This window comes from Euleptes europaea, chromosome 14 (assembly GCF_029931775.1).
Source record: "Euleptes europaea isolate rEulEur1 chromosome 14, rEulEur1.hap1, whole genome shotgun sequence".
NCBI lineage: Eukaryota > Metazoa > Chordata > Lepidosauria > Squamata > Sphaerodactylidae > Euleptes > Euleptes europaea.
The window spans coordinates 28,253,795-28,267,902 of NC_079325.1; the positions used below are offsets into that span (position 1 = coordinate 28,253,795).

At 46.3% G+C, this 14,108-nt stretch overlaps 1 protein-coding gene across 1 annotated transcript; it reads left to right on the plus strand.

Moving 5' to 3' along the window:
• The first annotated feature begins 758 nt into the window (after window positions 1-758).
• Window positions 759-1,102, plus strand: TCIM (transcriptional and immune response regulator). Its single transcript, XM_056860759.1, has one exon. The coding sequence runs from the start codon at window positions 773-775 to the stop codon at window positions 1,088-1,090; it is 318 nt and encodes a 105-aa protein (XP_056716737.1). The 5' UTR covers window positions 759-772; the 3' UTR covers window positions 1,091-1,102.
• The last annotated feature ends 13,006 nt before the right edge of the window (window positions 1,103-14,108 follow it).

The following is a 14,108-nucleotide window of genomic DNA, read 5'->3' on the forward strand; positions in this document are numbered from 1 at the left end:
GATACTCTTTTTCACTATGCTATGCTGTACATCTGATGTGATGAGAACTGATATCTGCAGTGAGCTTTCACATATATGGAGACAACCTTTACCACTGAATTATAATGTAATAATATATTTCGGTGTTCAAAAACAAAGGATCTTTTTGTCTTTTGAAACTCTGGTCTCTAACCTTAATTGGTACAACCCTCTCATGAACACATGAAGCTGCCTTATACTGAATCGGACTCTTGGTCCATCACAGTCAGTATTGTCTACTCAGATTGCCTTCGGCTCTCCAGGGTCTCAGGCGGAGGTCTTTCACATCACCTACTTGCCTAGTCCCTTTATCTGGAGATGCTGGGGGATTGAACCTGAGTCCTTCTGCATGCCAAGCAGATGCTCTACCACTGAGCCACAGCCCTTCTCCATTCGCAAGCCCCATGTTTACCTCTGTTTAGTGCCTCCAAACTGAATAGTCTAAAAAAGGGAAAAGAAGTAAGTTCCCCCAAACCTCTGCTCCTGAACACTCATATTAATAAGTGATAGAACTCCCTGCAATCTCAGGGGAGAAAGTGCTCAGTGCAGAAAGAAAGGATACTGGCAGTTGAACTGTTAAACCAGCCTGTTGGCTTTGGGCGCTGAGCTCAGTCTGATGTCACTGCCGTAACTTGAGACTTCGGCTTTCCCTCTGAATTGCCTTTAAATAGCCTTGCCCTGACAGAGAGTTCTCTACCAGAGAGCGCCCTGGGACAAAACACAGCCAGAACCTGGACTGCTGCATCCGACACTGATGAAAGCAAGAAGCAGCCAGGCGTCCAGCATGTCGACCTCCTTGAGGGTGAGCCCTTCCGTCCATGGCTACCGCTTCGACACAGCCCTGCGCAAGAAAGCAGTGGCCAACATCTTTGAGAGCATGGACCAAGAGTCGCTCCAGAAGCTTTTTAAAAACTCTGGCGACAAGAAAGCAGAGGAAAGGGCCAGGATCATCCTCGCCACGGACCAGGATTTGGAGGAGAAAGCCAGGGCGCTGACGGCTTTGAAGCAGAGGACAAGAGACAAGCTCTTCCAGTTCTTGAAGTTTGGGAAACACTCCATTCAAGTCCACTGATGCCTTAACGAAAGGCAGTAATGAACAGAAAAAGAATACACAGCTCATCGGCCAGATCCATCCTTTCTGCACCAGAGTATCTCCTGCCAGCCTGAAACTGACCGGACGTGTAAAGCTGGCAAAGACTGCCATGGGTCTCATTTTGCGCACATCAGTGACAACAGCAAAAAGCTTGCTTGGAGGACTCAAACTTGCACACTGTAAAGTGCAAGAGAATGAAAGGAGCCGGCCGGTGAGCGAGACTGAGCAGTCCCCGAGGGATGAAATGGGGACGGCCACCAAGGCTGACTCAACTTTTCCCAGCCAGCTTGGGGCGACACGAGATGAGATCATTTTTCTTCGTAACTTACTGTCTGACAATCTTTCTGGACTCTTGTTTATTGAATTTTTAAAGCCTTTCCTAAGTCTCACAGTTGTCTGCTGGAATGAAAGGGATTAGAAAGTGATCAGCCACTGTCTATTTGCATTCGTTTAAAATGCATGGAACACACACCAGCCAGGTGTGGAAACCACTTATGCGTCAGGGGATGAACTTTCTTCTGAAGCCTCGTAAAATGATCCTCGCTGACTGTTATCCAGCCAAAGTGGATCACTGAACTAGTTGCACAAACTTTTTTTTTAAAAAAACCTCTGATTGAACTGTGAAAAGTTTACCATTTTTTTTGCCACAGTTACAATTCTTGTAATGAATTTAACAAGGCAACTAGCTATGTGATATTTTATGAAGATGCTGTAGTATTGCTGGCATTAATTTATTAATATGCTAATCTGCAGAGCAAATAAATTATAAAGGTGACTTAAATGCTTTTGGCTTGAAATGCTTTACTTGAACAACAGAAAAAGTAGATTTTGTAGAGTCTTCAATGCCTTCCTCATTTTTTGGGACTAATGTGGCTCGATATGCCAGATCAAAATTTCAGCAACTAGGGACATTCCTGAAGTACATAAAAAGTTGGGGTATTTTATGAATAAATAAGAATTATTCATTTCTCATGTTAAATAATAGGGTTTCAGTGAGACAGGTTTTACTAAGATTTCGCCCCAGAACCCATTTTCAGTGCCAAGACTCGTCCTTGGAACCATGTGCAGAACTAAAAGGAGACAACGTATTTATTTGCTTCATTCGTACCTTGCCTTTCTCCCCAATAAGGACCCAAAGCAGCTTTACATCATTCTCCTTTCCCCCATTTTATTCTCACAACAACCCTGTGAGGTAGGTTAGGCTGCGCGTGGGTGTGTGGCCCATGGGTACCCAGCAAGCTTCCGTAGCAGAGCTGAGATTTGAAATGGGTTGTCCCTAGTCCAGTGCTCTAACCACTACGCACGCTGGCCCCCAAACTTTGAGAATGTAGGAAGCAGATTTCCCAGACCCCCGAGAAGCAACAAGCCATCCAAGGCCCATCTGAAAATAGGACACAAAGCTCCCTGTGTGTGTCGTATTTCTTTTTTACTTTTCCAAATTAAGCCCCAAATATGCTTCCTGGAAATTGGCTTCATAGGGACAGAATTATTTCACTAATATTTCCAGTATTTGATATGCAGAGTACTTTATGATGTATATCTGTATATTCTCTTAAAGACACCTGACAGGTAGAAACAAAAGTATCCCTATTTTACAGCTGAGGGACTGAGGCTGATAGCTTAGTCCGTGCTACCCAGTGAGTTCCTTGCTGAGCAAGAGTTTGACTACACTACGCTAGCCACAAGTTGGAGAAAGGTGTAAATGGCACCACTTTTGAATGACTTAAAATAATCTATAGAAGCTACAACAGATTCCAAGTTCCCTGGCTGTCAGCACAGAACACAGTCTACTGGGAGGTTCTCTTGCATATATTTCATACAGAAATGTGAATTTCACAGGCGCACGAGAGCCATCTTGACCCACTTGAGCAAAATATGTAATTAAATTATATCTTCCACAGGACCAACCAATGCAGTATGCAGGCTTTGGGGTTACACAGCACTCTTTGTCTTAGCTGAATCCTTCCTCCAATTTTACCCTAAATACTTATTTCCCCTCCTTTTCTGGGGCCAGCAAGCCTGGGTTTTGCCACCAGGTGTATACACAACAGTGAGGGTCATGTCATAAATTACATGGCAGCAGACTCAGATTTGCTGTGCTTTTTAGTCAACTGCAGCTTCCAACAAATGTATCAGATAGAGTTGTGTGCTTGACTTTTTCCATTTGAGCCACATTTTTAGATGTAAACATGTCATGTGTGAACAGACAACCAGCCACAGCAAATCTTGGTTCCCTGCCCAATAGCTGTTATCAGGCTTCACCTGATTCATCAGACAAGATGACTCATCCCTCACTGGGAAGGTGCTGACTACCAATCTTGTTCTTACACCGGCCTTCCTCTAGAGTTGCCAACCTCCAGGTACTAGCTGGAGATCTCCTGCTATTACAACTGATCTCAAGCCGATAGAGATCAGTTCACCGGGAGAAAATGGCCGCTTTGGCAATTGGACTCTATGGCATTGAAGTCCCTCCCCTTCCCAAACCCTGCCCTCCTTAGGCTCCCCCCCCAAACCTCCCGCAAATGGCAAAGAAGGACCAGGCAACCCAACCTTCCCCCAAGGAGCTCATGGAAGCACACATAATTTTCCCTTCCTGCAACTTACCATGGCAACAATTCTGCAAGACAGGTTAGCTTGAAGGAAAGTGACTGTGTCCAGGATTACCTGTAAGGGTCATGATTGGCTGTGGCTGAGTCTCCCCAGCCTAACCACTATAACATTCTGGACTTGACCTCTAACCATGCTTCCTTGCATATCTTTCAGGCCTTTAGCTCCCAGATCCTGACCCCTTCTACTCAAGGCCTTCAGGAGAACCGGGGGACCGAGTCAGTATGCAGTAAGCAGGACTGGAACCAGCAGCAGCTAAACAACCCACACAGCTAGCAGTGTTTAATTTCTAAAAATGAAAAGTACTGAGAGGGAAATTCGTGCTCTTTCCTGCAGTGGAAGTCATTGTCACTAATCCCAGTTGTGCGATCCTCTTCCTCTCAGTGGCGAGGGTATGCTATTCTGCCTAAGCTCACTGTTTCTAATTATGCCACAAAACATGTAATTATGGTAGAAAAGGGCAAGAGTCCAGTAGCACCTTAAAGACTAACAAAAATATTTTCTGGTAGGGTATGAGCTTTCGTGAGCCACAGCTCACTTCTTCAGATACAAGGCGTGACAGCATCGTACAGATGTGATGCTAGGGGTTTCTGGCACAAGAATCATGTTTTGAAACATCACAAGTACCTCATCAGCACACTGTACCTGCAATGCTATGCTGCACCTAACTTTATGAAAACAGTGGGTAATTTAATTTAAATCAACTTATTTTCCTGGGAGGTGGGGTGGTTGTGCATATGCATACATGCCCTGGGGATCTGGCAGAATAACTGAGAAAAAAAGAACTTTTACGGCATGCAATGCCAGCGTTTAAGGGAAAGCCCCATGGTGCATTGTATCGATTCCTTCCTGAACTCTGGCTACTGCTGAGTCAGCGTCTGTCAGGGCGAGCACGCGGCGCTCATCGGGCAGAAAGTCCGCTGGAACAACGCAGGCTGTATTGTCAGGGCCTATAACAAAAAGAGGAAACGAGTTGGCCGAGATACTTCCTGCCTTCAGAAGCCGCACACTTCCATTAATTCTTTCAACCGAGCCAGAGAGGCTACGCTGGGCATCCCTGGACTGAGCAACTAATTTCATCCAGCTTGGCGGGTGCTGTTCCAGGAGGAGACGGAGTGTTGACAGCTACATTGTTAAGTGATTTTGCACAGTGTAAAGATAAGGCAAGATGTACAAGGCCATCAGAGCTGGAGAGACAATGAGGCTCACCACCCACAAAGTAAAGAACAGGGATATAAAAGGGGATATATTAAAAAGGGGAAAAAATGTGTAAAACAATCATATGGTTTAATTTCTTTTCTAAGAACTCAGTTCTCTGAGATGCTACAGAGAGGCAGCAGTACGGAAGACAGGACACCAGGATTTCACAGGCTGCATCCACACAGTGAGGACTGCATTCATCGCTGCAGCCAATGCTGAGACATTGGCATTGGCAACCGAGTGCCCACAAAGAAGTATTTTGTGTACTCTTCTCTGTCAGCCAGTGTGGTGTAGTGGTTAAGAGCAGTGGTTTGGAGCGGTGGACTCTGATCTGGAGAACCGGGTTTGATTCCCCACTCTTCCACATGAGCGGCGGAGGCTAATCTGGGCCGTGTCCGCACTGCACGTTTGCTGCTCCGATTTCTGCGGGGTTTCCTTGCATGTTCCCACTTCATCTCACCCGAAGGACGTCTCCAGAGCGCAATTTCTCCGCGGTAAGAGGATCCGCTTATACGGCGGATTATAAAAATAAAACATGTTCCCCACGTGGAGCAATGAAGTGGGAACATGCAACCCCGCTGAAAGCCCACCGCACCGCCCCCCATCCTTCCTAACCGCCCACACTCGTTCCCCCCCTTTTCGCCTTTGCAAAGGAGGAAGGGGGGGGAAATTGGGGGGGTTTGCAAGAGTTGCCTGCCGGATTCCGGCACAAACTCCCAAGTCAACTGGAGTGAGGTGGCATGAGTGGGGGGGAGGGGGCAGAGGGGGGAGGGGGCGGAATCGAGGCTTGCAAAATGAGCCCCCCCTTTAATTTGCGTGCTTAGATGCGAGAGGGTGGGATGGCGGCAAGTTTCGCTTTCCCCTCGAACTCCCGCCACGCAGTACAATTCTCGGGGTTTTTTCCTTTTTTGCCCCCATTTTCTAAACAACCTTCCCTGCTACCATTATGGGATGGCCCGTGAATTCCTGGACCAATCGCCATCCTTCCTTTGAGCGCAGTACAGCGGAGAAAGGCGGCGCAGTGGGAACAGAAATCATGCGAATTTTATCAAAAACCCGGAGAAAGGCGGCACGGTGGGAACAGAATTTTTATTTCGTTTTCGATTCTTTTGTACTCGACACGTATAAATAGCGAGGTAAGTTGCTGGTGCGTTCACGGGCCTGGTGAACTGGATTTGTTTCCCCACTCCTACACACAAAGCCAGCTGGGTGACCTTGGGCTAGTCACACTCTCTCAGCCCCACCTACCTCACAGGGTGTCTGTTGTGGGGAGGGGAAGGGAAGGTGATTGTAAGCTGGTTTGAGTCTTCCTTAAGTGGTAGAGGAAGTTGGCATATAAAAACCAATTCTTCCTCTTCTTCTTCTCCTCCTCCTCCTGCTGCTGCTGCTGCCGCCATGCTACTGGAGGAATTTTGAGAAGTTTTAAAACTGGTAATCGATAAATTGCAATTATATTGCTCTATAGCATTTTTCTGGTGGCATAGCTTGGAAAATGGTGGCTACAATGGCGATTAAATGGAGCCAGCGTGGGTAGGACCTTCAAAAACGTGACCTTTCCCATCCGGGTGGTGTGCTATTGCATCCAAAACTGTCTTCAAAGATCATAATAAAGCAGATCTGAGAAAGGGTACACTGAGGATGGGGAAAACCTGGAAAGAAGATGACGTTGTGTGGGTGCTCCGAAAACAGTGCTGTAGTTTGGCAGCAAAGGCAGAGAACAGAGGACTGATACCCTTCAGGCCAGATATCACAGCAGCAATCTAAGAACAGGAGACGAACAAGATGTTCAGGGTTTGAACTATTGGGTCAGCCTCACTGTAGTATCCTAGGTGCTCCAGGCAAGAAGTAAGATTCCCTTCTCAGTGGCAAGCCAAGTCAAGTATAGTTATTTACTCATACAGTGCAAAGAACAAGTACTTCGTCCCCTTTTTTTGGAAAACAAAAGATGCGCAGAGTTCAGCAGTGTGAAGATGTCACTGTTTATTACCACCCCAAGGAGACCTGGCACTTAGCACGAACAGCTGAACTGAACACTGGGTACACTATGGCATGGAGACCAGCTGAATGTTAACGGCACTCTGAGGTATTCCGACTCCACTGTCTGAGTGCCACGTATATGTCAATCCTTGATCCCAGCAGGATAGAAGCTGATAAACATGCCACAAGTATTTGCTTCCTGGCTTGCAAGCTAACTCTGGGAAAGCTAAACAAAGGACAACGGGGGGGCCTCAGGTTACTGCCATAGTCAAATCAAGGCCCTGCTCCTTCATCCCAAGCATTACGTAGAAAGGAAACAGGGGAGCCAGACATGGGGTTATTGGCTATCTTGGGGTCACTGGTCCACAGAAAGGGGACTGGGATGTATGTTTAAACCAATAATTGCAGCCATCAATTCTCAACTTAAGTGAATTTCTTACCTATGCTTACCTATGTAGGCTTACCGTGGACAGGCAGGAAGACAGATAAGTGGGTTCTAGATCAAATCAAGCCTGAACTCTCCCTAGAAGCTAAAATGACTAAACTGAGGCTATTGTACTTCGGTCACATTATGAGAAGACAAGGCTCATTGGAAAAGACAATAACGCTAGGAAAAGTTGAAGGTGGCAGAAAAAGTGGAAAAGATCCAACATGAGATGGATTGATTCTGTAAAGGTAGCCACCTGTAAAGTTTGCAAGACCTGAGCAAGGCTGTTAACAATAGGACATTTTGGAGGACAATAATTCATAGGGTCACCATAAGTCGGAGGCGACTTGACGGCACTTAACACACAAAAGAAATTGGATGCACTTGGTTTAATGGGACAGCAGTAGCTTATCTGCTGTTTTTAAATTTTACTTCATTTCATCAGTATTGCTTTCGTAGACTTTATTGTATTTGTGTGTACGTGTGTGTACACATTTTATACACACATTCATATGTATGCATGTATAAACACATTATTTGTTCATGCATTTTGTTGTTATTTAGTGACGATGGATCAGGGACGAATACTTTGTTGAAATGCATATGATAATTTGTTTAATTGTAATATAATTAGTGTTCTTTATATATTTTATTGATTTTATGAGGATGCTATTATTTATTAATGTTTTCGTATCATTATTTTTTCCCGTATAATTTCCCCTCACATTCAAGTTTCAGTCACTTGTAGGCTTATTTGCCCCCTCCCTTTATCCTCTCAATCAATCAATCAATCAATCAATTGGTTCTTGTAGGCTATCTGGGCTGTGTGACCGTGGTCTTGGTATTTTCTTTCCTGACGTTTCGTCAGCAGCTGTGGCAGGCATCTTCAGAGGGGTAACACTGAAGGACAGTGTCGCTGTCCTGTTACCCCTCTGAAGATGCCTGCCACAGCTGCTGGCGAAACGTCAGGAAAGAAAATACCAAGACCATGGTCACACAGCCGGGATAGCCTACAAGAACCGATGAACTCTGACCGTGAAAGTCTTCGACAATCAATCAACCAACCAACCAACCAATCAATCAATGTTTAACTGCTGCATTCAGAGACAAAGTTTGCCGAACTGATTGATATCTAGGGTTCCCAACCTCCAGCTGAGGCGTGGAATTCTCCCGGAGTTACAACTGATCTCTGGACTATAGCGATCAGTTCCCCTGGAGAAAAGAGCAGCTCCAGAGGATGAACTCTATGGGATCCCATCCCTACTGGGTTCCTTACCCTCCTCCGGATCCACCCCCAAATCTCCAGGAATTTCCCAACCCAGAGTTGGCATCCTTAGTACGACGGCAATGTGTGGATGTCTGCTGATATTACAACGAGGGCTGGTAAGGCATACTCACCCTCCTCCTCCTCCTTCCTACCATGAACTGAAACAGCCCATTGTCTGAAGCCACCTCATCTGTTTTCTCTACTTGATAACAGAGGGCGTGAAGGAGACAGAATTCTCTGTTAGCATTCTATAAAGCCTCCTGCCCAAACTTTGTCCCCTGCTTTTCTTTACAGTAAATGCAGATAACAGGAAGCCTTAAGACCCTAAAATAACCACACAAAACAAACGTCATTGAGGATCAAAGTGAGATGGCTTTCACAGTCAAACACATTTGTTCACAGAATGCTGCAATTTAACTGCCTCCGTAAAGGGTTCATTGCACAGATGATGGCTGGGCTTGTGTTGATCACAGGGCGTTCAGGCTGCCCGAAGGCCTTAGCGTGTTGCAGAGTGAGCACCCTCCTTATTCACTTGCCGCACTCAAGGAAGGCATGCAACACTGTCTCCGAGGGCATTTGGTAAAGGGCAGACTGCACTCTCTCTGACTACTGGCTTTTAACTCTGTGTTTTAATCCAATATTGGTTTACACTGGTTGGATGCATATGATGTCTGTGACCTGTGCCTTCAGCTCTTTTGTTGCCCACTTTGAAATAATGCTGGGTAAAAAAACATTTTTTAAAAAATAAATAAATCCTCTTGGGCAGTTTGGTGCTAACGGTTCCTGTCCATGCTCTGCAATAGTCAAGATAAAGCAGAGGTGGGAAAGGCTGACACAGATTCCAAATACCAGAGAGCTGGTGGATTGAGTGGAGATCTAAACTATAGTGAAATGTGGAGTTTCTACCCTGGAGTTACAGTTCGCTTATTAACTGGTACAGTATCATGTACAGTAGGTATGCCAGACTCCAGGTGGGACCTGGGAATCCCCCAGAATTACAGCTCATTTCCAGAGATCAATTCTCCTGGAGAAAATGGATGTTTTGAAGGGTGGACTTTATGGCATTGTATCCTACTGAGGTCCCTGTCCTCTGCCGGATGTTCCCCAAATCTCCAGGAGTTTCCCAACCTGGATCTGGCCATGCTACTCCCCCCCCCCCATCCCCAGGGGGGACCTGGCAACCCTAGTATCATGGCTCAAGGTTTCTTTGTCAGGGTCCAAATCTTGCCTCTATCATAAACCCATGAGAGTGCCTTAGGGTAGTCACAGTCTCTCTTATCTGTATTATGGGTAGGGTTGCCAGGTTCCTCTTTGCCACTGGTGGGAGGCCTTTGCGGTGGAGCCTAAGGAGGGCCGGGTTTGGGGAGGGGAGGGACTTCAGTGCCATAGAGTCCAATTGCCAAAGCAACCATTACCTCCAGGTGAACTGATCTCTATCGTCTGGAGATCAGTTGTAATAGCAGGAGATCTCCAGCTTGTACCTGGAGGTTAGCAACCCTACTTATGGGCATATTACTACTGGCCTGCCTTGCAGGGTTCTTCCATAAGCTCTAGCTCCTGTGCCTCCACTCTGCAGAGGAATGTCTGGAAAGGAATTCTACGAAAGAGACAGTTGGGCTGTACTGATTCAGTCAGTTGTCTGGGTGTCTCTCTGCTCCCCCATGCCTTGATGTGTACAATTGTAAATACACAGATATCACAGAATGCCATAAGCCTCTGACACTTCTTCCTCCTTAAAGTCGCCCTTTCCCCTGCAGATTTCCTACCGTGTAGGGCGTGTAAACATGTTGGTAAGAGAGTCCAAAGGCCTAAGAAATTCTTTCCTGGGTATTCTTAGCGAGCAAAATCAAATCATTCTGCAAAACAATAAGAAATCAAAAGAGAAGAAAACACTTTCTACCCCACAGATCTTGGGATAAGGGGTGGGCTTTGAGCGGCTACTATGAAAAATGGGCTTCTAAGCTTGTGCAATACACAGCACATAAGAGGCAGAAACCGTGACCTTATTTCATCTCCCCATCTTGAATTTCAATTACATCCCTGCCATTCCTATGCAACTTATCGGTCCAAGATAATAGCAGTTAACAATGAAGTGGAGACAGCTCAAATCACAGCATTAGTGAGTAAACATTACATCAAGCCCGGAGAGAACAATGGGCTCCATTCTGCAGCCAGCCCTCTGTCCTTGTATGGCCAAACAGCGCACAATAAACCACCTGCTTATATACATGCAAGAATAATTAAAATAGAAATGCAATTTCATCATAATGCCAGCTCTGTCTGCTGGCAAGGTTCTAAATGTGGATGAGGAACTTTTCAGGGCCCCTCTTCTTATGCCTCATCATTAGGGTTGCCAACCTCAGGGTGTCACCTGGAGATCTCCTGCTATTACAATTGATCTCCAGATGACTAAGATCAGTTCTCCTGGAGAAAATGGCTGCTTTGGAGGGTGGACTCTATGGCATTATACCCTGCTCAGGCCCCTTCCCTCCCTAAACCCACCCTCCCCAGGCTCCACACACCCCCAAATCGCCAGGTATTTCCAACCCAGACTTGGTAACCCTAGTCATCATCTTTAATTTACCCAAAACAGACAAGTTAGCTGTAGCAGTCCTTCTTCCAGCTGCAGACAGCTGTGGGGACCCTGTGGCTGCTGTAGCATCTAGTCACCATAGCATCTTCAGCTGGTTATTCTGGATAGAAGCAGAACCCAGACATTTTAAAGGGCAGGCCTCTTTCCTGAAGATATTTGAAGAAGAAGAAGTAGAGTTTGTTTTTATATGCTGACTTTCTCTACCACTTAAGGGAGACTCAGACCGGCTTTGGCCACCCGTTTGCCTCCAATGGTTTGGTCCTCTTCACCTCAGCTCATGCCTGTACTTTTTCTGAACGTGGACTAGCCTGACTCAGCAGTAGGGTTGCCAGGTTCCTCTTCACAACCAGCGGGAGATTTTTGGGGTGGAGCCTGAGAAGGGCGGGGTTTGGGAGGGGAGGGACTTTAATGCCATAGAGTCCAATTGCCAAAGCGGCCATTTCTCCAGGTGAACTGATGTCTATTGGCTGGTACCTGGAGGTTGGCAACCCTACTCAGTAGGCCAGGACGGTTTCTTCCATGCTGAATATTAGGAAAATGTATAAGATGAAGGAAGCTGTTCCTTAGAGCTTTCTTATTGGGCAAGTAGGTTGGGACTCTATTTTTAGCAGCTTTGACTTGTGAGCTTTTTGGTGAAATTGCTGTGTAATTTACTTGTGAAATTTCTATGAGTATTGGATTTTATATGGTTCTGTTGTTTTAACATGCTCTAAGCTGCCTTGATTCTAAGATGCTATGTGAATATTTTAATAAATGAACAATTAGTAATAGGATTTCCCAGAGGAATGCACTACAATTTCATTTTGAACAATAATCCACTTTTTCACCATAATTGTGAATAAAAGATGCATAGCTAAAATGCTAGGTCAGCTGAAGGAGGACGCAAAAACTAACTAGCATGCCTTTGTCTCAAGCTTTGGTGAAGCTTCCTCAGACACCCCCCCCAATAGGTCCCAACAGGCCTTTACCCATGTTAGCATTTGTCCCACCTGATTTTAGGGTTGCCAGCAAGTGGCTTGAAAACCGGCAGGAGACTCACCTGTGTGAGGCCCTTGTCACCAGCAATGCAATGATATCACTTACAGCAGGATCAGAAGTGGCATCACTGCATTGCCAATGGCCACTCTAGCATTTTTCCAAAGCACCATTAGTTTACCCATAGAGTTCTGACTGAATGCTAGATTGTCACCAGCAATAGCGTGACAACACTTCTGGATGCACCAGAAGTGATATCCTCACAACAGGACACTGGTGATTCCTCCCCCATTTTTCTCCCGCCCAACTGAGAAGCAGCAGGAAAGGCCAGAAGGAAATCTCCCATCGGCAGTTGGAACCTGGCACCCCCATGTGGGAGCTGGCCATGTTTCCCCTCCCCTTTTGCCTCCCTGGTCCCCAGATAAAATCTGAATTTGAGCAGCAGCTATTCAGATGAGTCAACTCTCTGTCACTCTGCATCCTGGAAACAACAACGCTCACCCTATGGTTCAAAATTCTTCATGCTGGCCTCTTACCTAATAGTGTTTAGAGAACAAACAAGCTTGCTTACGTTGCTAATCACTGCCTATTTCCTGCCGGCTCTTTTTTGAGCTGAAGAAAATCCAGATGAAACCCGACTCGCCCTTTTTCCATGTGTCAGTAGATCCAAGACATCTTTTCCCGGTCCTCCCTCTCCTCAGCCTGAGGGCCCCAAAGACCCTCACCTTATATTACATTTCCTCTCTGCTTGGGGTCGAGCCCCAGAATGGGAGAGTTGATTCCACTAACTAGTTGCCAAGTGAGGATCACGTGTCTACGAACGAACCCTGGTCTGCCTCTTTCAGAAAACCCACACAATCCCACAAACACAAAGCCACGTTGCTGAGATTAAGAGGATTTAGCCCAAGTTACTGGACACAAGTTATCTCTCCCTAGTTGTGTGTGTGTGTTAAGTGCCGTCAAGTTGCTTCTGACTCATGGCGACCCTATGAATAAAAGTCCCCCAAAAGTCCTCCCTAGTTACTGGACACAGATTCAGGGATGATTCCAGGTTTTCGTTGTTTTTTGGGGTCCATGGACTCTGAAGGGGCTTTCCAACTGCCTCACTTGCAGTGGATGCCCACCAGGTGAGAGGAACTCATCCACAGAGAAGGAGGGGTAGGGAAATGGCAACGAATTTGAGACACTGTGATGGAGCTAAAAATGCCCTTCTGCCAGTAGGGCTGCCTGCCTCCAGGTGGGACCTGGGGATCCCCTGGAATTACAGCTCATCTACAGACTACAGAGATTAGTTCCCCTGGAGAAAATGGATGCTTTGGAGGGTGGACTCCATGGCATTGTACCCCACTGAGGTCCCTGTCCTTCCCAGGCTCCATCCCCAAATCTCCAGGAGTTTCCCAGCCTGCATCTGGCAACCCTATCCCCCCATCCCCCAACGGTGGCTGGAGGGGACCTGGCAACCCTTATGCTCAGTCCCTCATCCTTGTCTTGTGAAAGTCACTGTCAGGGGGCCAAAGAAAATGTTGTGTTGTAGTCATGCCACAATGGCCTCCTAAGCCCCTTTCGGAAGGGGTGGTTTCACTGGAGGAGGGATGGGAGTGCTTCATCCTTCCCACACAAGTTGCTTCTCCCCCACACACAATTCCTTCCAGCTTTTTTTAGTCTTGCCTTAATTGTCCACCTGAGAAGCTCCAAGATAAGGAACACACTGTGGGAACTGTAAGAAAACGATGTGTTAAGTGTGTCAGAGCATCAACAGGATTTTATCAGAGTATACCATGCCTGTCATGTGTTAAATTAAAAGCTGCTTTTTGCAGTAACAGTGCCTCTCTTCTGGGAAAAGAACAGTACATTTTCTGGCATTAACTAGCATTTCTCCTGGGCGTTCACATTATACAAAACTGCCTTGAGCCCTCTTCGGCAAATACATAATTTTTAGAAATACTGAAGA